Below are 23,453 nucleotides of genomic sequence, written 5' to 3'. Positions count from 1 at the left end.
TGAACTTCTGCACTGAGACTGTTTTTCCGATTCCAGCGATGCCCTTTGTCATGACAGTTCTGATGGGTCTCTCCTCTTCACTCTTCTCTCCAGGTGAGGGTTTGAAGATGTCGTTGCAGTTGATTGGAGTGTCTGATGTGTTTATTTTCATGGATGTATATTCAATCTGTCTAACCTCATGTTCTGTATTAACCCCTTCACTCTCTCCCTGGGTGATGTAGAGCTGGGTGTAAATGCTGTCAAGTCGAGTTTGTTCATCTTCAGTGCCTTCATACAGGAAACAAAACTTCTTCTTTAGACTGGTTTTAAGTTTCTCTTTAACTTTCTGTGTGATGGCATCTAGCGGAAAGAATAACACATTGTCAAAACGTCAGTCAGTAAGTACGAATGTGTGTGTAAGTGTGTCTGTGTGTGTTTTGTGTGTGTATGAAAGTGTACATTATGTTATAATATTCTTAGCTAATATACCTTTCCTCTTTCCAGGGCTCCTAGTCCATCCACCTGGAATATAACTAATTAATTTTTAATTCCAGACTTCATTCATTGGTTTAGAGGACACCGATAAGACAGAGACAGAGCAGACTTACCCAGTTCCTGGACCAAATAAGTCTCTTTCTCCTGTAGGATCTTGTAGAAGGCTGATTTGACTTTAACTCCACCTGAGTCTAAGACTTTGTACAGCTCCCTCATCTGGTTCTGACTGGGCTTGGTGTGTCTGATTGTATCATACATCTCTCCATGCATGTGTGTGTGTGTTTGTGTGTGTGTGTAAGAACAGAACCACCAGAAAAACATTGGACATTAAAGTGATCTTTAACACACACACACACACATTGTAGAATATTTCAAAGAGAAATGCAATGAGACGCAGACAGATGGTTGAAGTCTTCAGGAAAGAGACTTTATTATATAGAACAACCCTGATATGCAGCATGCAGCGACACACACACACACACGTTTATGTGTGAACAATTACAGCACAAACTCACAACGGAGAACACATTCTACTACACACACAGACACACACTAAATCACCAAAATCAAACCCACACACGCAAACTCATACACAACAAACACACACACACACACACACGCTACCTCATACACACACACACACACACACGCTACCTCATACACAACAAACACACACATGCTAACTCACAGCCACCAAACAAATACACACGCTAATTCATACACACTGCCTTGCAGGGGACACTCCTGTCAGAAAACCTCCTGACTGCACACTCCTGTCAGAAAACCTCCTGAACGTACATTAAGCTTTTCATAAAGCAAACTGTAATTTCAACAAGTATCATATTTACACACAACAAATGTACACACACACTCACTGACACACACACACATACATACACACCAACTTGCCCACACACTCTCGCACACACATACATTTTTAAAGCCAGCATGGTCTTAAGACAATATAAAATGTCATTTGGATTTAGAACTGTTCAAACACAGTTAAAGTTTCATTGATGCTAGACAGCTTTAGCCAATCGGCTAGCACGGTTTGGGGCCATGTCCAATCCCCTCTCAGTCATATATCAAAAAGCCCACCTCTTTATGACCCCAGTCCTCTATGTCAGAGTCCCGTCAACCCGACCAATGGTTGAGTCGGCGCACCTGTCCTCCCTCTCTCCACGTGCCGGACGTGCTGAGTTCCCAGATCCTATTCCCTGATTGGTTGTCTCCAGAAGGGGGCGGGTATCAGTCTGTGTCTATGTGGCAGGGATTGCTTCCTGTCTCCAGGGCGGTCCGGTACAGCTCCAGGAAGTGACGGTAGTGCGTGGCGCAGCCAAGCCACGCCTCTCCGAACCGCACTGCCCCTGTGAACAGAAACTCCTCTTCCTCCGGCAGCGTGCGGCACTGAGGGGGCGTGTTCAGACGCCCGGACCACCCCCTTCCTCTGGCTCCGCCCAAGGAGAACACTCTGCTCTTCTGACGGAACAGACGGCTGAGCGTCACGGCGATGGAGAAGTTGTCTGATGAGTGGGGTGCATCGGTGGCATAGACACTGCCCCGACCCACTGGGGGGAGGAGAGGAGGGAGTAGAGGAAGGGGGAGAGGAGGGAGCAGAGATTAGAGAGACAGAAGGCTTGGCTATATGTAATGTACGTTGAGGGTGAGGGTAGAGGGATTGGGGTGATGGTTACGGGAGGGGTTGTGGCTGAGGGTGGCAGAGGTGTTGAGGGGTGAGGGTTAGGGTTGAGGGGGAGGGTTAGGGGTTGAGGGGGAGGGTTGAGGGGGAGGGTTAGGGGTGGGGTTAGGGAGGGGTTGTGGCTGCGGGTGGCAGAGGTGTTGAGGGTGAGGTTTCGTGGTGAGGGTTGGGGGAGGGGTTGTGGCTGAGGGTGGCAGAGGTGTTGAGGCTGAGGGTGAGGTTAGGGGGTGAGTGTTAGGGGTGAGGGTTGAGGGGGAGGGTTAGGGGTGGGGGTTGGGGGGATAGGGAGGGGTTGTGGCTGAGGGGGAGGGTTAGGGGTGGGGTTAGGGAGGTGTTGAGGGTGAGGTTAGGGGGGAGGGTTGTGCTTACCAAAGTCGCTGGTGCATACAGCCATGAGGACCTGGTCGTCTGAGCACTGTGTACAAGGGTCTGAAAACAGGAGACACGAGAGTCACTCAATCCCTCTGTAACCACGCCACATCTTGGACACCCAGAACTAAAAGCAGACGTAATTCAGTGGGCGTGAGGGAGAGAAGGTGGGGGAGAGTGTGGCGGAAAGAGCTTAATCAGGGTAGTGATCTTTGACCTTGTCTGCCATTAGAACAATTATTACACACACACACACCCTGTTTTTTCTTGTGGGGATGTTCCTTTTCCCCTAAATCTAACCCTAATCCTTAGTATTGACTAATCCTACATTGAATCTGACTGACCCAATCCTTATGCTTAAACTTAAACTAGCCTTAACGTCAAACAGCAACACAAAATCACCAAAACATTACGTCTCCTTTTATTTCCTCCATTCCTCTGTCCCCTCCCCCATGTCGAGTGGGCTAGCCACAAGGCACTGATTGACAGCAAGCTGCTGATTCGCTGACCCTGAGCTTGACCTGTTGATTGGCCTGCTTATTTTCATATGTCAAAGAGAGGGATGAAAGAGAGAGGGAATGTCGGTTGGTGGGAGGGACAAGAGGGAGATGAAGGAGGGAGGCATAGACCAAGGAGGATGAAAGGAAGAGAGGAAGGGAAGGCTGAGAGGCAAAGGAGCGAGGGAATAAGAAATTAGTGGAGAGAGAGAGAGAGAGAGAGAGAGAGAGAGAGAGAGAGAAAAAAAAGGGAGAAGCGGGTCTAATCTGGTCTGTCTGTCTGTCTCGTGACTAACAGCTGGTCTGTACGTGTGTGTTTGTGTGGGTGGGTGTGTGTGGGTGGGTGGGTGTATATGGGACTAATAATGAGTTTATATGGGCTGAAATGATTTATTGGGGTTGAGTCACCCTATTTAACACTCCTTTCACTTCCGTGCCACTTGGTCTCCTGGTTTCTCCCTCGTCAGCTAACAAAAGGCCTTTGTATATGTCCAGTAGGGATCAGTATAACCGCTGCTGAATACCTCCTGCTCCTGGGTTCTATAACCTGGGTTCTACTACTTGGGTTCTGCATAAATGACCTAAATGTGTGTGTGTGTGTCGGTTACCTGTACCAGTGTTGATTTGAGGGTTAAAGGTGTTGGGCTGAGGGTAGAGGTGAGCCCCAGCACCTGTCATCAGCTGGTACTGGAAGGCTGCGATCCTCCTGCTGATGTCCTGCTGTCCCACCGCCTCGACAAACAGAGACCCGTTCCTCAGGGGAAAACAGCGGACCCGGCCCTCCGTCTGAAACGTTCAGACACACGTCAGGACACGTCTCGTTACTCCCAAAAAAACTGATTTTGAACACATTATTTTGCTGATAAAAGCACTTGGTAGAGATTAATTCTAATGAAAAAATATATATAAAGTATTGGCTGACTGATTATTCAACAGATTGACTGGCTGATTATTTAACAGATGGTCTGTCTGACTGACCCAAAGCCAACCACCCACCCAACAACACACCCACCCACCCAACCAGACCCTACCACCCACCCAACCTACCGCACACCCAACCAACCAACCACAACGTACCCACCCAACCACACACCTACCCACCCACCCAACCTACCACACACCCACCCACCCAACCACACACCCACCCAACCACACACCTACCCACCCACCCAACCTACCACACACCCACCCACCCACCCAACCACACACCTACCCACCCACCCAACCTACCACACACCCACCCACCCAACCAACCACACACCTACCCACCCACCCAACCTACCACACACCCACCTGCTCCTTCTCAGCCATCAGCAGGTGAAGCCGCCCGGCTCTCTCCAGATAGAGATGGGCACCGCGGGAGTCCGCCTGGGGCTTGATGCAGGCGTGGAGGCCGTGGGAAGCCCCAGACGAGGGCTCCGTGTTGGGCCGCAGGCTGATGATGAGAGCCCCGGTGGGGTACAGCCACTCCAGACTGCCCTGGGAGCAACGGAGGTAGACCTGCTCCACATCCCGGGAGTGGGACTCATGGGTCAGCCCGCTGGGGGAGGAGAAGGACGTGGGAGGTGGAGGGAGGTGGGATTTGGAGAGAGGGCGGGGTGGGATGGACAGGGATTGAGGGGAGAGGTAGGAGCCAAGGGGGTGCACAGAGGGGAGCGAGGGAGGAAGGAGAGAGGGGTGGGTCGTGGAGGGGGTAGAGAACAAGGGGTCAACATGTGGCTTCACCTCCCTGTCTGTAAAAGAGCACACACCTCTCTCACTCACGGGTGGAGTGGGCGGACGACAGTGGGCGCCAGTGGCCTGATGTCAGATAAGAAAGTATCAGCATACATTCCTGGTGTAGAAACACTTTGTAGGTTCATATTTGCACCAACCATGGACCACCTTTGAAGATAACTCTATTTGAGAATGAATTATTGGTTTATGATAGGCATAGTGCCCCAGCGTTGCACTCAAAATAAACTCAAGTTTCTAAACATTTCTTAGGTCTATTGTCGGTTAGAGAGGTGAACACACACACACAAACACACACGCGCGCCTAAACCAAATTAACGGCTATAACTTACAGAGCATGATACCGTATCCGTTAGTAAATAGGTCTTTAAAGAGCATCTTGATTACAGCACGAGTCTCTCCACTAAGCGCACGAGATAAGCAATGACCCGACTTGACCGATACCCGGAGCCCGGGGAGGGAGGATATGGTCGCTTATCTTGGATGCGCGAATTAAAAGATCTGATATGGATTATAAACGTGTTAGAAGTCAGCGTCTTTAAACGAGAACTCGACCGTCGCGGCGACTAGAAAGCATCGCACAGACATGCTAGGCTATTTATTATTTTATGACGCAAGGATTTAAAAAGCAGGATCAAAGGACAGACCATATGGGCCTGTTTATTTCACTCTAGGAACGGGAGTGGATGTGGAGAATATATGTAGCGTGCCATTCATACAGGTTTATTTGTATATAGTCCTCGGAGTATAGTACTCACAAGAGGCCCTGGTTGGCTTGTGCGTGTGGATGGGTATAGCGGCTCCACACGCACAAGCCAGTCTCCCGGTGCACAGGCTTTTGCACGTTCTCACCAAATAGGATTTTCTACAAGACTTTAGTGGGACGTTAGGCAGAGCCGGATTCCAGAAACAAAATCATGTCCCTACGCAAAACGCAGGGCTTATAACTCAGCTTAATACATCTGATTTTCTTAGGAAAGATGAGTCCTGAATAGTTTTTTCTCTTAATTTATCTCCCCTCATTCTCTGTCTGGTATATCTCATTCCCTCCCTCCCACTGTTCAATGTTCCTTAAGATACTTGTTATCTCCATAAACCATGCACAATTACTGCTAGCCTACAGTATAATCCACATTGCTAAACATAATAGCAGAAAATACAAATCAATAGCGTACCTTCCCCTCCAGCTACACTGGTCGCTTGAGTACTGAGCCGAGGCAACCAAACAGAGAAGTCCGGCCACAATCCAGCGCTCCAAAACCGGCCACAGCATGGTTGGGCTCAGCACTCCTACGCTCCAGTCTTGTCCGAGCGGGTTCTTCTTATTCGAAATCACAAACATTACCAATAAATCAAGAAAATACTTATTTGTTCACATTGTAGTCTATAGCATTTCGTCAAGTAAACATGTCATTTCATTTCGATAGGACGGTCTTGCACTAAAGCCTATACTCGGGAAGAACAGAAGCGGTAGAATGACTGACTACAGACTAAATAACAACAGACTGAGGAAATCCTGGCAGTAATAACTTTTCCTGATTGTGCTCGAGCTCCACTTCTCGTCACCCGCCCATTCCGATAAGGGCTCGTGCCAGCCGTTCCTCCGCAAGAATGACACGCGTTGCGCTCGTTCCAAACCACGCCCGGAGCTGACATTTGTTTACATGGCCCAAAGCAAGTGTAAAAAAAATATAAGTATAATAAATAACAACATGTTTAAAAAAAATAATAATTGGAAGATTAATAAGTAAACATGACACTCTTCTCTCTTCAATTTAAATGTAATGCCAACGTTCTTCATCGGCAAAACAAAACTTGTTTACACACACACACATACACAAACACACGCACCTTTTTCTCTTTATAGCCCAGCGTGTAACCACTTCGTTACTTTCCCCGGAACAGCTTTAGCAATGTAACACATTTGAGAAATAGAGAGACACACGTGTGCACGCGCAAGCACATGCATCTTTACACGTGTGCAAATATCACCTGAAAAATGATTTACTGTTTGCACTTTTTACTGTAACTTGCTTCTGTCTTAAGGGTAAACATGTTTGAAAAAAAAGCAAAATCAAATGTTCCTTGTTGCAAACCGGCTCAGAAAGTTAACGCACATTGTAACTGAAATGGTTTGCTTAAATTGTTTTATTTAAATACAAATGGCCTCGGGTGGTACACCGGTCTAAAAGCTTCTAACTCAGGTTAGATGTTCCGATCCAGCGGTTCGATCCAGCCCAATGCTCTTACAGAATAGTTCTTACCCACTTTTTTGTCTTACAAAGCAAATACATTAGGCCAGCATGAATGCATACACAGAAAGTGGCTCATGAGCTAACTTACGCTGGGCTTCATGAAACCATGCTGTCATAACTTTGACTATGCGGCAGAAGAGGCTGCGCTATTAAGGCATATTTACCAGCTGTTCTTATTCGAGTACATGGACACTGTGTGACACTGTGCGTACACAAACACAAGTGTTTGGCTAAACATTTGGTCACAACTTGTGGGATTTTTATGAATTACATGGGGGGGGGGGGGGGGGGGGGGTTTACCCAATCTTACCCTACATTTATCACATCCACCTGAGATGCCTTATTGCTCTTATAAACCAGTTACCAACGCAGTTAGAACGGGTTAACAATCATGTGACGTCACGCAATCAGCGTTCTGGACTCAAACCATCCGGTTTATGTCAAATAGTTCGGCTGCATTTACCGTCTCTTTGTAAAGCCTGACGTACAGTTGACGCTCATACACAGATTCACGTGCATGATGCATATCAAGGCGTTAATAATCTAAACACAAATTAAATCGGAACTGTCGAGGATCCGATATATTTGAAGACGAACGGCAGTAGGCCTACACGTGACGTGAACAGAAATGAAACCTACGTGGTTAAAAATACATGCCGGCGCGAGGGAACAGGGTGCATTTTGGGAGTAACCTCAGCTCCTTTATAACGGCAGTGACGGACCGCGTTCTGCGCGGGACCTTTCACCCACAAAAAGCCCACCGCCATCTTAAATATTTACATACCTCGACCCCAGACCTGGGCTACAGAGTAATTTCCCTGTTATCGGCGGTGTCACCTGGCTCTTCTCAACCTCCGTGACAGACTGAACGCTAACCCTCCCTGACGTACGGAACGCTTTGGCTGTCCGCGGATCATTATTAACAGAACACACATGGCCAGTCATTCTACCCATTTTACCCCGTTTCTTTCTCGCCGTCTCCCCTCATCCTCTGCTCCTTTCCTCACAGCGTGACTCGCGCAAAAGAAAGCGCGCAGACACTTTCCCGGTCGGTTACGGAGTCTTCAAGACCCGTACACTCAGATTCAAGTAAACAGCCAGCGCTCATATCTCCCCACTTATCAGCTTTCTGCAGAGACAATAAGCAGCGGTGCGTGTGTTTGTGTGTCTGTCTTGTGTTTACCCAGTGAGGGCAGTTTTTTGGGGGGTCAGGGTCATGAGCCGAGTGTTATCAGCTTAAACCCCAGATGACAGACAGGCAGGCAGACAGACAGACAAGAGTTAGTGCCATTCCCAACCTATATACATCTCTACTAGAGCACATTCCTTTCTCTCACACATGTTGTTATTATTAGCTATAGTGGGGATCAGAAAAATTATTCACCATTTCCCAAACCCCTAAGTGGGTAAAAACCCTTTTTCCTTGTTGGGACAGGCACAGAGACCTTTTATTTAAAATATATCCATGCTCCACACTCTCCAGGGAATTAGTTTATTTTTGTGACAGTGGTCAGTGCGTGTTGATGTGGAAATCCAGTTCATATACAGGCTGCAGATGTGAAACAGGCTTTATAAAATATATTTGATTGATTTATAAAAGCGTGTATTTTTATTTCTCCACGATCAACATGGACAGTGTCACCTGCACGCAGGCACATTTCCATCCCTCCATCCCTTTATCCAGTCACCTCTCCAGCATTCATCCCTTTATCCAGTCACCTCTCCAGCATTCATCCCTTTATCCAGTCACCTCTCCAGCATTCATCCCTTTATCCAGTCACCTCTCCAGCATTCATCCCTTTATCCAGTCACCTCTCCAGCATTCATCCCTCCATCCATCCAGTCACCTCTCCAGCATTCATCCCTCCATCCAGTCACCTCTCCAGCATTCATCCCTTTATTCAGTCACCTCTCCAGCATTCATCCCTCCATCCAGCCATTAATCTCTTCCTCCCTCCCTCCATCCATTCTCCTCTTCATCTTTTCGTCCTGGAGTGTCAGTTGAAGTGGTGGTGGTCATCCATTCTCCTCTTCATCTTTTCGTCCTGGAGTATCAGTTGAAGTGGTGGTGGTCATCCATTCTCCTCTTCATCTTTTCGTCCTGGAGTATCAGTTGAAGTGGTGGTGGTCATCCTTTCTCCTCTTCATCTTTTCGTCCTGGAGTTTCAGTTGAAGTGGTGGTGGTCATCCATTCTCCTCTTCATCTTTTCGTCCTGGAGTGTCAGTTGAAGTGGTGGTGGTCATCCATTCTCCTCTTCATCTTTTTGTCCTGGAGTGTCAGTTGAAGTGGTGGTGGTCATCCATTCTCCTCTTCATCTTTTTGTCCTGGAGTATCAGTTGAAGTGGTGGTGGTCATCCATTCTCCTCTTCATCTTTTCGTCCTGGAGTGTCAGTTGAAGTGGTGGTGGTCATCCATTCTCCTCTTCATCTTTTCGTCCTGGAGTGTCAGTTGAAGTGGTGGTGGTCATCCATTCTCCTCTTCATCTTTTCGTCCTGGAGTGTCAGTTGAAGTGGTGGTAGTCCACACCTTCCTTGAGACTAAGGGACTTCAGGTTTTCCTCAAATACTCCACATGTCATGTCCTGGGGGAAAGAAACAACAGAACGGAGGGGGAAAAAGAGAAAATAGTTACAATTCAGCATCATGTTACCTTTAAACATTACAATTCAGCATCTTGTGAACTATAAACTTTCCAATTCAGCATCATTTTAAGTACCTTTTTTCTATGGTTTATTCAACAATAACAATTACTGCAAGTACAGATTCTTAGCTTTTGAGCATTTGTGCACATGTTGATTTCATAATTTAGAAACTACAATCTTTTTGGGAGCATATACAGTAGCCAAAATAAAACAAATGCTTAACTGTACCAATGATTACTGAAGGAGCTAGGCATTTGTTTGTGTAGGTCTTTAAATTGTTACACATGGGTTTCGTAATGACTGGTTTGATTGAGCGTGTGTGTGCGTGCACATGCGTTTGATTGATTCCAGGTGCCAGTGTCATCTAACTGGATAATTACCAATCCCAATTCCGCTAATTGGCCAATTAGACGGTCAGGGGGAGGACCAGTCTACAGTTGTCTGAATTTTGTGATAAATACAGCCTAACCTGTCTTCCTGAGCTACAACAAAACTGTCTGTGTTCCTGAACTACACCCTAACAAAAACAGTATGTTGAAGTCAGATTAACAGTCTCTGTCAATTTCCTGAATACCATCCCAGTGTCAAGTGTGTGTGTGTGCAGCATTAGTGGTGGGTGTGTGTGTGTGTATGCAGCATTAGTGGTGTGTGTGTGTAGTATGTGTGGTGTGTGTGTGTGCAGCATTAGTGGTGTGTGTGTGTAGTATGAGTGGTGTGTGTGTAATATGAGTGGTGTGTGTGTGTGTGTGTGTGTGCGCACCATGAGTGCCGTGTGTTTGTGGGTTTGCCTGTGAGGAGTACAGATGCACTGGTGTGTGTGTGTGTGTATGCAGCATTAGTGGTGTGTGTGTGTAGTATGTGTGGTGTGTGTGTGTGTGCAGCATTAGTGGTGTGTGCGTGTAGTATGAGTGGTGTGTGTGTGTGTGTAGCATTAGTGGTGTGTGTGTGTAGTATGAGTGGTGTGTGTGTGTGTGTGTGTGCGCACCATGAGTGCCGTGTGTTTGCCTGTGAGGAGTACAGATGCACTGGGGTGTGTGTGTGTGTGTGTGTGTGTGTGCGTGCGTGCGTAGCATGAGTGCTGTGCGTGGGTCTGCTGGGAGACACACCCTAGTCATTATACCATTAGCAGAGACTACAGAAATGAGGGAGATACAATCTAAAAAACAAACAAGATGGACATAGATAACTGAGACAAACACACACTGAGTCACCACGGCAACTGAACCGCAATGCCAGCGCAACGCCACCGCAGCTGAACCGCAACGCCACCGCAGCTGAACCACAACGCCACCGCAGCTGAACCGCAACGCCACCGCAGCTGAACCGCAACGCCACCGCAGCTGAACCGCAACGCCACCGCAGCTGAACCCACTCTCCAAGTGTCCCAGTATTCAAATGCGTCGGTTGGGACACGAGGTTGCGGTTGAATAACAAACCCCCGACCCACTTTATTTCAGGAACATTAAGGATAACCAATGAGAGGCTTAGCGGGTTTCTAAGCAACATGATGTGATGCTGATGCAGACAGCCGGGGCGTTACATACGTGGCCCTTTAATCACAAGCTACTGTTACTTTGGGTCTCAAAAATCAGCACATTTCTTTTAACCCCCGCCCCCCCCGTCGCACCTGGTACCAAATGATGGGTTGGACCTCGCTTTATATGTGCAGATAGTAACATTGGCATGTGTTCATTTCCAAAACCCTTTTCGGCCAAAACCCTCTGTGGCCCACTCCCCTTCACCACTACCAGTAACCAGACACCGGCTGCTGGGTCAGAGGTCATTCAACCGCTCCTCCGGGACCGGCAGGCCCGCGCCACGTTTCAGAACTCTTCCGAGGCTAGCACACCTGATTCCACTCGTCAACCTTAATTATCACCTGCTTGATTAGGTCAATTCAATGAGCTAGTTCACGGCTACTGCAATACCGTGAAACAACTGCTGGTCCCTGGGACGTTTGACTGAGCTAGGTAAGACTGACTTCTCTTTTGTTCCAGAGACATGGTGTGTGTTCTAGGCCCTCTGTGATTGTGTTCTAGGCCCTCTGACACGTGACTTTTCAGGAGGACCGTAAATGTTCCCCGTAGGCCGAATCAAACTGTTGTTGTGCTGACTATAATTGTACATTTTAACATTGCATTGAGAATTTGTCACCTACTCGGAGAGACTCTGTGTCACAACAGGCTTTTCTTCCTGACTGAATGAAATGAAAGTTTTTCATATATTAACTGTCAGATCAAAATCTGGTAGCCCGTGTGTTCTGACATATTCTTCATGCATGAGAGAACACGGACTGAAGAGCAGCTACATGATTAAAATCAGCAGCTGACGAACACAACGTTCTTCAGTAAAACCCAGAGATAGGAGGTGGGGAACACAGGACTTGTCTTGATGACGTTGACACACACACACAAGTTTGTACAGCTACCCTCATGGGGACCAGAAAATAGAAATTGCATGCTCCCTTGCCCTAAACTTAACCCTAACCCTTACCCTAACCTTAACCTTAACCCTAACCTTAACCTAATCTAACCCTAATCTAACCCTAAACCTAACCTTAACCTCAATAAAGTAACATTTATGCCTAAACTTTACCTAGATGTAATGCCTAACCTTAAACTTAACCAACAACGCCTGGACCTTAAAGAAACCCCAATTCTAACTATAAAATCAATTGTAAGTTTGACCCTAAACCTAAACCCTGAGCCGGAAATTGACCTTTGCCTCACGGGGACCGGCAAAAGGTCCCAATTAGGTCCATTTTTTCTGGTTTTACTATACACATTGAGACATTTGGTCCCCATGCGTTCAGTAAGACCCACACCCACACCCCCACACACACCCCCACACCCCCACACGGTCCACTCACCAGCTTCACACAGATGATGTAGGGCGGAGCCGCATCTTTGTAGTGCAGTACTGGGATCTTAGGCTTGGGCCTCTCCTGTGAAGCAGAGAACCGAGGAACATGGGAATGATGACATCTGTGTTGCCTCAGCTCCAGGACCTGGGCCAGAATCCATTTTTGGAGTTTTGGAGTTCTCATACAGTATCAGTCTGGAAATGTTGATTATTGTGAAAGAGAACTCATGGGGAGATATCTACGGTAGTGTTTTCTAGTCTATTTTACAGGTTGTCCCATGTAGCTTTAAGATCAGGGCTTTAATTGCCAAATAGGCCAGAAAAAAACTTTGGAAATGTACGCACTCACTACTGTCTCTCTGGCTTGAATCTTCATAATACATTTTTTAAGTTACCTTTAAAGTAGTTTGTGTGTCTCTAAATAAAATAGTGTTTTTCTATGTATGGTTATGTGCTTATAGGATGTTGTTAAATGTATGGCAATGTGGTTCTAGAATGTGGTGGTGTGTGTTAATACGGTTCTAGAATGTTGTTATAAATGGCAATGTGGTTCTAGAATGTTGTTGAATGTATGGTAATGTGAATCTAGAATGTAAGATCTAACCTTGGAATCCTCATAAGTATAGAAGCCTTTCTTGATCTTGTTCTCGTCCACATCACAGAATGCTGTGACCTGACCACAAACACACAAATGCACGCACAATCAATATTTATTATAGTCTGTTTAACAAACCAAACAGAGACCACATATGAAAGCAATGCTTGTACACACACATATTTAAATGTACACATACAAATATTTTTCTGACTGGCTGCTGAGAGAAATATACCTTCTTCTGATTGGTGTGAGTGAGGCTGCGGTAGAGTTTCCGCCCCTGTTTCCCAGCATTCCATATGGTAAAGGCTTTCCATTGGTTGATCACTCTCTCCTGTAGAAAGGCCACTCTGTGGTTCCAAATGGTTTCCCTGGAGACCAAAGACAGGGAATTGGTTAGTGGGTTCAGAGGTCGCATGCAGCCTTCTAACTGGTCGGCTGGGGGGGGGTGTCTTCTAAAAATAGTAATCTGTGTGACAATGGTCAAATAATACATCAGGGCGGGGTTTTCCTCTGATGTGATCGTTTGACCAAAACACTGAGCCTCCATGACAAACAGCCGTCAACCACCATGATCAATGCTTTTACATACACACACGCACGCACGCACACACACACACACACACACACACACAATCACACATGAAACACACAAGCATGGGTGGTCCTCACATGGTTTCTTTCAGCAGTATCAGCCCGACATTTACCTTTCAGATTAAAAAAGGCAAATATCCAAACACAACATGGTTCTATGGAATCACATGCTGATGAGTCCAACATGTGAACAGATCCTGGAGGGTTAACGTGATCCTGGAGGGTTAACGTGATCCTGGAGGGTTAACGTGATCCTGGAGGGTTAACGTGATCCTGGAGGGTTAACGTGATCCTGGAGGGTTAACGTGATCCTGGAGGGTTAACGTGATCCTGGAGGGTTAACGTGATTCCGGAGTGTTAACGTGATTATGTAGGGTTAACGTGATCCTGGAGGGTTAACGTGATCCTGGAGGGTTAACGTGATCCTGGAGGGTTAACGTGATTCTGGAGTGTTAACGTGATCCTGGAGGGTTAACGTGATCCTGGAGGGTTAACGTGATCCTGGAGGGTTAACGTGATTATGTAGGGTTAACGTGATTATGTAGGGTTAACGTGATCCTGGAGGGTTAACGTGATCCTGGAGGGTTAACGTGATCCTGGAGGGTTAACGTGATTCTGGAGTGTTAACGTGATCCTGGAGGGTTAACGTGATCCTGGAGGGTTAACGTGATCCTGGAGGGTTAACGTGATCCTGGAGGGTTAACGTGATCCTGGAGGGTTAACGTGATCCTGGAGGGTTAACGTGATTCTGGAGGGTTAACGTGATTCTGGAGGGTTAACATGGCTTCAGACAGAATGAGTGAGAGAGGGGGAGGGAGGGAGAGGGTGAGAGAGGAAGAGGGACAGACAGGGCGTGATCTGTACAGGGAGGAAGTAAAGAGGGGATGAGAGGGAGGGAAAGGTCTTTCCGCTATGCGTGTGTGTCTTACTCCAGGACGGTGTGTGTGTGTGTGTGTGTGTCTTACTCCAGGACGGTGTGTGTGTGTGTGTGTGTGTGTCTTACTCCAGGACGGTGTGTGTGTGTGTGTGTGTCTTACTCCAGGACGGTGTGTGTGTGTGTGTGTGTGTGTCTTACTCCAGGACGGTGTGTGTGTGTGTGTGTGTGTCTTACTCCAGGACGGTGTGTGTGTGTGTGTGTGTGTGTCTTACTCCAGGACGGTGTGTGTGTGTGTGTGTGTGTGTGTGTGTCTTACTCCAGGACGGTGTGTGTGTGTGTGTGTGTGTCTTACTCCAGGACGGTGTGTGTGTGTGTGTGTGTGTCTTACTCCAGGACGGTGTGTGTGTGTGTGTGTGTCTTACTCCAGGACGGTGTGTGTGTGTGTCTTACTCCAGGACGGTGTGTGTGTGTGTGTCTTACTCCAGGACGGTGTGTGTGTGTGTCTTACTCCAGGACGGTGTGTGTGTGTGTGTGTCTTACTCCAGGACGGTGTGTGTGTGTGTGTCTTACTCCAGGACGGTGTGTGTGTGTGTGTGTCTTACTCCAGGACGGTGTGTGTGTGTGTGTGTGTCTTACTCCAGGACAGTGTGTGTGTGTGTGTCTTACTCCAGGACGGTGTGTGTGTCTTACTCCAGGACGGTGTGTGTTGCAGCCTGCTGATGGTAACGGTAGACCAGTAAACATTGATCCACTCTGACCACACCTCCTCCCTGAGCAACACTACGGTAGAAGAACAACAGATCCTCTGGAACGCCCTGGGGAGGAGACAGGATGTGGGGAGGAGACGGGAGGACGGGAGAAGGTTGAGGTGGCGTAGCAGGAGGGCAGATGTGGAAGGGGAGTGGGGGAAAGGAGGTGGAGAAGGAAGATAAGAATGGAGGTGAATGGAGGAGGTGGAAGAGGAAAAGGAGGTGGAGGGGAGATGAAGGATGGAGATAAGAGTGATATAGAGTCCTTTCACATCCCCCAGAAAAACCCTGAACCTCCAACTGCCTCTTCTACCCTTCAGATCTCAATGGTTCCTCTGTCCTGATAGTGTGTATGAGTGTGTTGGGTCTTAACGGGTCCTCTGTCCTCTGATAGTGTGTGTGTGAGTGTGTTGGGTCTTAACGGGTCCTCTGTCCTCTGATAGTGTGTGTGAGTGTGTTGGGTCTTAATGGGTCCTCATTCCTCTGATAGTGTGTGTATGAGTGTGTTGGGTCTTAACGGGTCCTCTGATAGTGTGTGTATGAGTGTGTTGGGTCTTAACGGGTCCTCATTCCTCTGATAGTGTGTGTGTGTGTGTGAGTGTGTTGGGTCTTAACGGGTCCCCTGTCCTCTGATAGTGTGTGTATGAGTGTGTTGGGTCTTAACGGGTCCTCATTCCTCTGATAGTGTGTGTGTGTGTGAGTGTGTTGGGTCTTAACGGGTCCTCATTCCTCTGATAGTGTGTGTGTGTGTGTGAGTGTGTTGGGTCTTAACGGGTCCTCATTCCTCTGATAGTGTGTGTGTGTGAGTGTGTTGGGTCTTAACGGGTCCCCTGTCCTCTGATAGTGTGTGTGAGAGTGTGTTGGGTCTTAACGGGTCCTCATTCCTCTGATAGTGTGTGTGTGTGTGAGTGTGTTGGGTCTTAACGGGTCCCCTGTCCTCTGATAGTGTGTGTGAGAGTGTGTTGGGTCTTAACGGGTCCTCATTCCTCTGATAGTGTGTGTGTGTGTGAGTGTGTTGGGTCTTAACGGGTCCCCTGTCCTCTGATAGTGTGTGTGAGAGTGTGTTGGGTCTTAACGGGTCCTCATTCCTCTGATAGTGTGTGTGTGTGTGAGTGTGTTGGGTCTTAACGGGTCCTCTGATAGTGTGTGTGTGAGTGTGTTGGGTCTTAACGGGTCCTCTGATAGTGTGTGTGTGAGTGTGTTGGGTCTTAACGGGTCCTCTGATAGTGTGTGTGAGTGTGTTGGGTCTTAACGGGTCCTCTGTCCTCTGATAGTGTGTGTGAGTGTGTTGGGTCTTAACGGGTCCTCTGATAGTGTGTGTGAGTGTGTTGGGTCTTAACGGGTCCTCTGTCCTCTGATAGTGTGTGTGAGTGTGTTGGGTCTTAACGGGTCCTCTGTCCTCTGATAGTGTGTGTGTGTGAGTGTGTTGGGTCTTAACGGGTCCTCTGATAGAGGGTGTGAGTGTGTTGGGTCTTAAAAGCGTCATCTGGACATTAAACATTATTTCTCCAACTGTCAATATTCAACCCCAATGAAGCAACATACATGTTTTCGCCACTTCCCCACCCCCCTTCATTCCAGTGACAGAACCGCCCCCCCCCCCCCCCCCCCCCCCCCTCTGGTGACAGAACCCCCCCGGTGACAGGCACTGTATCCCCTCACCTTGCCGCCCTCGTCAAAGTTTCCGACTCGCTGGAACCAATCTCTGGAACAGAACCAGGTTGGCATGATGACTGTGGGACCATGAGAGGTGTACACCTGTGAGAGGGGAGAAACACACACACACACACACACACACACACACACACTTTTGAAAACACATTCACAGAATATATACGCGCACATAAATGCAAATAGAATTGAAATGCAGATTAGTTAAGGCACCTCCGTGTCAAAACAACAAGGCCTCCTCCTCCTCCCTCCCCTGTCCTTCCTCCTTTCTCCTCCCTACCCATTTCTCCACTCCACCCCCGCCCCCCCGTGTCCCAGGGGAGTCTCCTGACGTCTCTCCCAGCTGGTCTTCCAGTCAGAAACTGTTACAGATCCCAAATCAACAACATTCCCATTGTTGTTCCCACTTCTCTTCCGGACAAACTTCCCATCCTCACGCATGCGCTGCATCTGACACGGATTACTTCAAATGGAGACATTTGTGATTGTGGTTTTGGAGAAGCAAAACTCATTTTCAAACAGATTCAACTGCAAGGAATCATTTGATCCCACAGCTGTACAGAATCTGCCGTGCTTGTGTGTGTGTGTGTGTGTGTGTGTGTGTGTGGGTGTGTGTGTGCACGTGCGTGTATTTGAGTGTTTGCACACTACCTCAAGTTAACTCAAAAAATTTCAACATTCATATTTCGCAAATGTCAGCAGTTTAAAAAACTTTTTTTTCCGGAGAATGTTCTCAGTCTGAGTCACGATGAGAGAAAAAGGAGGTGAGAGAGGAGAGAGGAAGAGACAGGGAGGAAAGAGGTACAGAAAAGGAGGAGAGCGGAGGAGAAAAGAATAGACAGAGAGCAGAGACAGAGGAGATTCAAGGAGTTGAATGGGAGGAGGAGAGGAAAGACAGGAGAAAAGATGGACACAGGAATAGGAGGAGGTCAGACAAGGAGTACAGACACATTTCAGTAAATGGTTAATGGGTGGAGGAGATTTAAAAAAAAAAAAGTAAAACAATATCTATGTTTAGTTTCGTATTATATAAATTACTATCCTAGTTCTAGAATCCACTATTCTTATTGTTTTCACTGCTGTTTTGCCACAGTGACTAATCAGTCATGCCATAAAAAGCTGATTTAATTTCATTTGAAAGAGAGGAAATGAGAGGGAACACCCATATGATCTCACTAATTTACGTTCCTGAAACTAATATACTCTCATATATCAATTCATTTCTGCTAAGAAAACTCAACACAAATATCTACCAGAAAATGTCTGAGAAGCAATCTGGCCTACCTGCACAGAATAATTCTGATCCACTGACCTTTCACTTCCTGCCCAGCATGACCTTGCTTCCTCATGTGTGCGTGTCTTTGGGTGTGTATGCGTTTCCGTGGAAACAGCAGGCACCAGGTAGACATCCTGTTTCCATCCGATCTGGTCACAGCCAGACACGCGACCCCTACCGTCCTAAACACCCTGACTGTGTCCGTTACCTGGGTGGCGAGTTGCTCCTGGCTGACGTTGTTGATCCAGCGTGTGTAGCGTTCAGTAGATCCCTCCGGATCCCTCCGCACCTGACAGCCAATCAGCTGGCAGAGACAAAGAAGACGATGTCTGGCAATCCACTAGATCCACAGGCAAATAATGAACCGGGTGAAAACAGAGAGAGTGGCCGCCTCCCTCGCGTATCCCTAACCTTTGACCTCTAACCTCAGGGTGACACACACCACATCTTCAGAAACACTGACACCCAACACAAACAGAGATTGGGAATTCTCAGAATCTGGCTTTGATTTGCCTGTTGGTTGGGATGACTTAGATTAGTGAGGAGAGAGAGGTGGAAACAGAGCATGTAGACGTTAGATTATCACACACACACACACACACACACACACACACACACACACACACACACACACACACACACACACACACACACACACACACACACACACACACACACACACACACACACACACACACACACACACACACACACACACACACACACACAGGGCCCGTACTCTAGAATGTGGTACTTACAGAGGTTTTGTGTAGAAGGCAGGCTTCATACTGCAGACGTATTCTCTGTGGCATCATCATATCATCCTGAAAAACACAGCGCACAGACACAATTCAAGGCGTGTTGATGGGTTTTACAGAGTGTGTGTTATGACTAGAACACTGCGGGAGTGTGGACCTTCTCAGAGGGGCTAAACAGACGTTCTCAGAAAGACCAACACACAGCAGAGAGACAGAGACAGAGAGACAGACAGACAGAGAGAGAGAGACAGAAGAGAAGGGGGATTTCATCTCTCAGTTCAAATACAGTACTTTACATTGTATGCTGTCTAAAATTTAATGTAATATTAATTTTGAACTTAAATCCTAATTCTATTAAATGTTAACCTGATAGAACAAATTCCATTTAAATGCAAAACGGTAGAAAAAAATGTAATTGGATTATATTTCTAGATATTCTTAGTGTTTATCCCAGTTACTGGGTAAGACTCTCTTATTCAGGGAATTCAGTTAGTTGTGGCACAGAACCTTCCCAGCCCATAAACACACAGCACAGCAGCGACCAGAACACATTAGATCCATTCAGCTCCATCCTCCCCATATCTGTCATGTATGTAACAAACCAGATTACATCCAAGCCTGTGTGTGTGTGTGTGTGTGTGTGTGTGTGTGTGTGTGTGTGTGTGTGTGTGTAAGTGTGTGTTCATGGTTGCAATATCTCAGGATAGAGAATTGATTATCCTTCTGTCCGTTGTACACACACAAACAGGCAATGCAATACACACAAACACACACACTCACAGACTGGAGACTGTCCTCATTAATCATGTTATGCTGATGGCTGTCAAACCTTCTGACGCAGGACACACCAGTTATGTAGCGTGTGTGTCTGTGTGGAATATACAGAAGCTACAGCATGACCCCCCCCCCACACACACACACACACAATGAACAGTTTAATTAACGGATGACTGACTCACAGCGTCCTGAAAGCAGAGGTATTCTCCAGAACTCTGACCCACAGCTCGGTTCTTGGCATAACCCACTGGAGGAAAGGAGAGACCAAACCCTGTTGGCAAACGTAAACAGATACACAACTTGCGCACACACCAACACACACATGTACCTCCTCTGGGTTGGGTGGAGTCATGACTAGAGATCACCAGGGAAACACCTCTCCTCTCCAGTCGTTCCCTCCATCCCTCCACGATCGCTCTGGATCCATCCTGACACACACACCCAAACACACACACCCAAACACACACACACGATAAACTCCTCAATACCAGTGTATCAGTGCAGTAGTAATAACTTGGTAGTAATAATGTAGTTGTAGTAGTCAGTGGTTGTAGTAGTTGTAGTCAGTAGTTGTAGTAGTCAGTAGTAGTAGTAGTAGTCAGTAGTATAGTAGTAGTAGTAGTCAGTAGTAGTAGTAGTCAGTAGTTGTCAGCAGTTGTAGTAGTAGTAGACAGTAGTAGTCAGTAGTAGTAGTAGTTGCAGTAGTTGTAGTAGTCAGTAGTCAGTAGTAGTCGTAGTAGTCAGTAGTTGTAGTAGTAGTATGTATTAGTTGTAGTAGTCAGTAGTATAGTAGTAGTAGTAGTCAGTAGTTGTAGTAGTCAGTAGTTGTAGTAGTCAGTAGTAGTAGTAGTCAGTAGTAGTAGTAGTCAGTAGTAGTAGTAGTCAGTAGTAGTCGTAGTAGTAATACTAGTAAAGGTAAGATGGGACTTCTGGGAAGACTTGCCCAGCAGACCTGACAGATAAAAACAGGGCAGGGTGTAATAGTGGTTCTAATGAAAAGTATGTGAGAATTAAAAGATGATTTCCTTTGTTGCTAATTTTCTCAAAAGCCCATTCTACAACCTAGCTTCGAGCAAATGTATTGAATGGCTGTGACCAAACGATGTACAAAAACATGGGTGTGCCTTTTATTTGAAGTCCTGTACAAGCGCAGTCCAGGGTGACACAGCAGTCTGACCAGAAAGCGCGCATCTGAAGGAACAACGTCAACTCAATATCGCCGAGAAGCATGATCAGGTGTTTTTATGGAAGAACCGCATTCTGACGACGACGGAACAGCCTTTGGCAGTGTCTTGTAAAGTAATGTGCAATTCTATGGAGGTATTACGGCAACTTACGGTGCTGGCGTCGTCGTACACGGACAGCTCCATTGAGCCTGTGAAGTCCTGGTTCAGAATCCCCTGCAAACACTCATCCAGCCAGCAGGTGGCGTTGTGTACTGGCATCACTATGGACTGGACAGACATCACTGGATTTGTTATTTTTACATAACAGTTTATAACATGTACAGCAAAGCCAAGTTAAAAAGGAGCAACATGGCATGAAATAGTTTTTGGAACAAATTGATCTCCTAATGCACAGAACACGCCCAGCGACAAGCCCGTAACATTTTATAATTAAACCTTTATAATTTTACAGAGGGGTTAACGGAGACCCAACTAAAACGCTGAGCTATAGGTCAATCTGAAGGCATTCCACTTGTGTGGATCATAGTATTCAAAAGCTGTTTCACTCAGTTCTGAATATTCCCCGGGTTGTCTCCAGACATGGGAGCATTTTTGATAAACGGTGCTTTGCTAACACATTTTCGAGGAAAGATAAGAGGTTTTTCTGCGACAGCCTTACGTAAAAACATCAACATATGTCTGATCCTTACAGGGTCCAGGGAGTCCCAGCTGATTGACCCATCATGGATTCAAGTATTCAGACCCCTTCATTTCCCCCCACATTTTGTTTGATTACAGCATCATTCTGAAATGGATTAACTAAACTAAAATCCCCATCAATCCAGCTCAGAGGCATCCTGTTTCATTGATCATCCTTGGGATGTCTTTACAACTTGATTGGAGTACACCTGTGGTAAATGTAATTGGTTGAATTTGTTTGCAAAAGACAAACACCTGCATATATAAGCGCTTATCAAATCAAAAACTGAGCCATGAGTTCCAAGGAAATGTCAGAGGACCTGTTGTTTTCATTTGTTTTTATGTTATTGTACTTTCATATATTTTTCTTTGTAAAGCACATGGAATTGCTTCGATGTATGAATTGTGCTCTATAAATAAACTTGCTTGCTTGATGGGTTGGGTTTTCCAACCCATCAAAAACAATTTGATGGGTTGGAAAAGTATCGTAGTTCACGAACTTGATACAAATCTCTCCCGCTCCAACTGATGTCTCACTGTGTTGCTGTCTTCACCCGGTCACCTACCACATCTACCGGCTTGTCTGGCTCGTGTACTCCAACGTCGACCGACCCCAGACAGAGCCGCTTGGCGGGGACACAGACGCCCTCCTGACGGTTGGGACACTCCAGTGAACAAGCGCTCATCTGAACAAACAGGAAGGACACACAATGTTTACCTGTAAATGACTAACGAATATATGCAGCGGAATAGGGGTCTAAAATTACTTAACAGTTGCTTAGTATAGACGGCATTATCAATGCATGAATGAACGACGGAAAATGCACACGTGGAATATTTACAGTAACTCCTAACATTATTCGCTGTCTGCTCTTAGACATTTTTTTAAAATTATTATTACCGCTGGGTTGAAATAAAGTTGCGTTTCACCTTTAGCTGTCAAATTCCCACCACACTACGGAGAAACGTAAACATTAAACTTGCCTCCGCAATGGCTGCTCCACTTCCGCAAACAGCGAGAGCTAAATCGCTGGTTGGTTAGTTAAAACTGCGGACAAGCTTCTGAATTGCTGTGTGCAATGTCAGTCAGGAATGGAGTCACGTATGACTTTGTTGGGGTTCAGTTGGAGGCATCCAGCTGCAGCTGCAGCCACAGCACGACGGTGAAGGAAGTTGACACCTCTAAATATGGTTCGTCACAGAAGAGACGGTGCCCAAAACGTGATGACGTTTCTTACGGCCGCTTGGCCCACGTATAAACCATGCTTATTATCGTTATTTGTTTGCGGAAAGGAAGTAAAGCAGCTGCAGATCGTAGCAGTTTACATTTTAAATGTTATTGATGGTAGCAATTTAACAACTATTAATCAAAGAAATAAGGTCAATGCATTTGAGGCACAACAATATATGGCAAGACTTTCAACGCAAATAATGTGGTCTAATCAATGAATGAATGCAAACAAAAGGTGGTTTAGGAAAACAAAATAATTTCGATAAATAAATATAATTTTAGCAACTATTACACAAAATGAATGAGGATAAACTCTTTAGCCTATCTGCAAAAAATATATTTAGACATAATTGTTGATATTTATGATACTTTTGTGATGTTAATGTGATTAACTGAATACATTTTGCAAACTTCAAATCATGGGATCATTAAACTTTCAGTGCATTTTACATTAGCTAACATGAGAGTAAAAATCAGGTTTTCAAGTTATAGTAGGCCTATGTAGTTTGGTATATTATTGATATGGTT

The 23,453-nt window shown here is 46.4% G+C and overlaps 2 protein-coding genes across 13 annotated transcripts; both read right to left on the bottom strand.

Annotated features, from left to right (window-relative positions):
- Positions 1 to 879: 879 nt before the first annotated feature.
- LOC105030926 (meteorin-like protein) lies at positions 880 to 8,432 on the bottom strand. Of its 6 annotated transcripts, XM_020049918.3 has the most exons (7): positions 6,625 to 6,887; positions 6,304 to 6,422; positions 5,949 to 6,091; positions 4,333 to 4,579; positions 3,648 to 3,825; positions 2,543 to 2,602; positions 880 to 2,042 (listed from the first exon to the last, which is right to left on the bottom strand). In XM_020049918.3, exons 3-7 carry the CDS (start codon positions 6,044 to 6,046, stop codon positions 1,723 to 1,725), a joined length of 903 nt encoding a protein of 300 aa, XP_019905477.1. In that variant the 5' UTR covers positions 6,047 to 6,091; positions 6,304 to 6,422; positions 6,625 to 6,887; the 3' UTR covers positions 880 to 1,722. The 6 variants fall into 6 exon arrangements, with proteins under 6 accessions (XP_019905477.1, XP_012988072.1, XP_012988073.1 ...); XM_013132618.4 differs by lacking the exons at positions 6,304 to 6,422; positions 6,625 to 6,887 and adding an exon at positions 7,988 to 8,432; XM_013132619.3 differs by lacking the exons at positions 6,304 to 6,422; positions 6,625 to 6,887 and adding an exon at positions 7,813 to 7,969.
- A 74-nt stretch (positions 8,433 to 8,506) lies between these two features.
- Positions 8,507 to 22,852, bottom strand: b3gntl1 (UDP-GlcNAc:betaGal beta-1,3-N-acetylglucosaminyltransferase-like 1). Of its 7 annotated transcripts, none has more exons than XM_034294450.1 (14): positions 22,596 to 22,786; positions 22,261 to 22,380; positions 21,167 to 21,283; positions 20,158 to 20,257; positions 20,012 to 20,076; positions 19,053 to 19,118; positions 18,503 to 18,598; positions 17,010 to 17,105; positions 15,289 to 15,413; positions 13,363 to 13,498; positions 13,137 to 13,205; positions 12,540 to 12,677; positions 9,513 to 9,610; positions 8,507 to 9,456 (listed from the first exon to the last, which is right to left on the bottom strand). In XM_034294450.1, the coding sequence occupies exons 2-13, from the start codon at positions 22,378 to 22,380 to the stop codon at positions 9,530 to 9,532; spliced, it is 1,209 nt and encodes a 402-aa protein (XP_034150341.1). In that variant the 5' UTR covers positions 22,596 to 22,786; the 3' UTR covers positions 8,507 to 9,456; positions 9,513 to 9,529. The 7 variants fall into 7 exon arrangements, with proteins under 7 accessions (XP_034150341.1, XP_028978147.2, XP_028978150.2 ...); XM_029122314.2 differs by having other exon boundaries at positions 8,507 to 9,400; XM_029122317.2 differs by lacking the exon at positions 22,596 to 22,786 and adding an exon at positions 22,797 to 22,852 and having other exon boundaries at positions 8,999 to 9,610.
- Between the last annotated feature and the right edge of the window lie 601 nt (positions 22,853 to 23,453).

This window comes from Esox lucius, chromosome 9, assembly GCF_011004845.1.
Source record: "Esox lucius isolate fEsoLuc1 chromosome 9, fEsoLuc1.pri, whole genome shotgun sequence".
In the NCBI taxonomy this organism is placed as follows: domain Eukaryota; kingdom Metazoa; phylum Chordata; class Actinopteri; order Esociformes; family Esocidae; genus Esox; species Esox lucius.
This window is presented reverse-complemented; position numbering and strand designations above follow the sequence as displayed.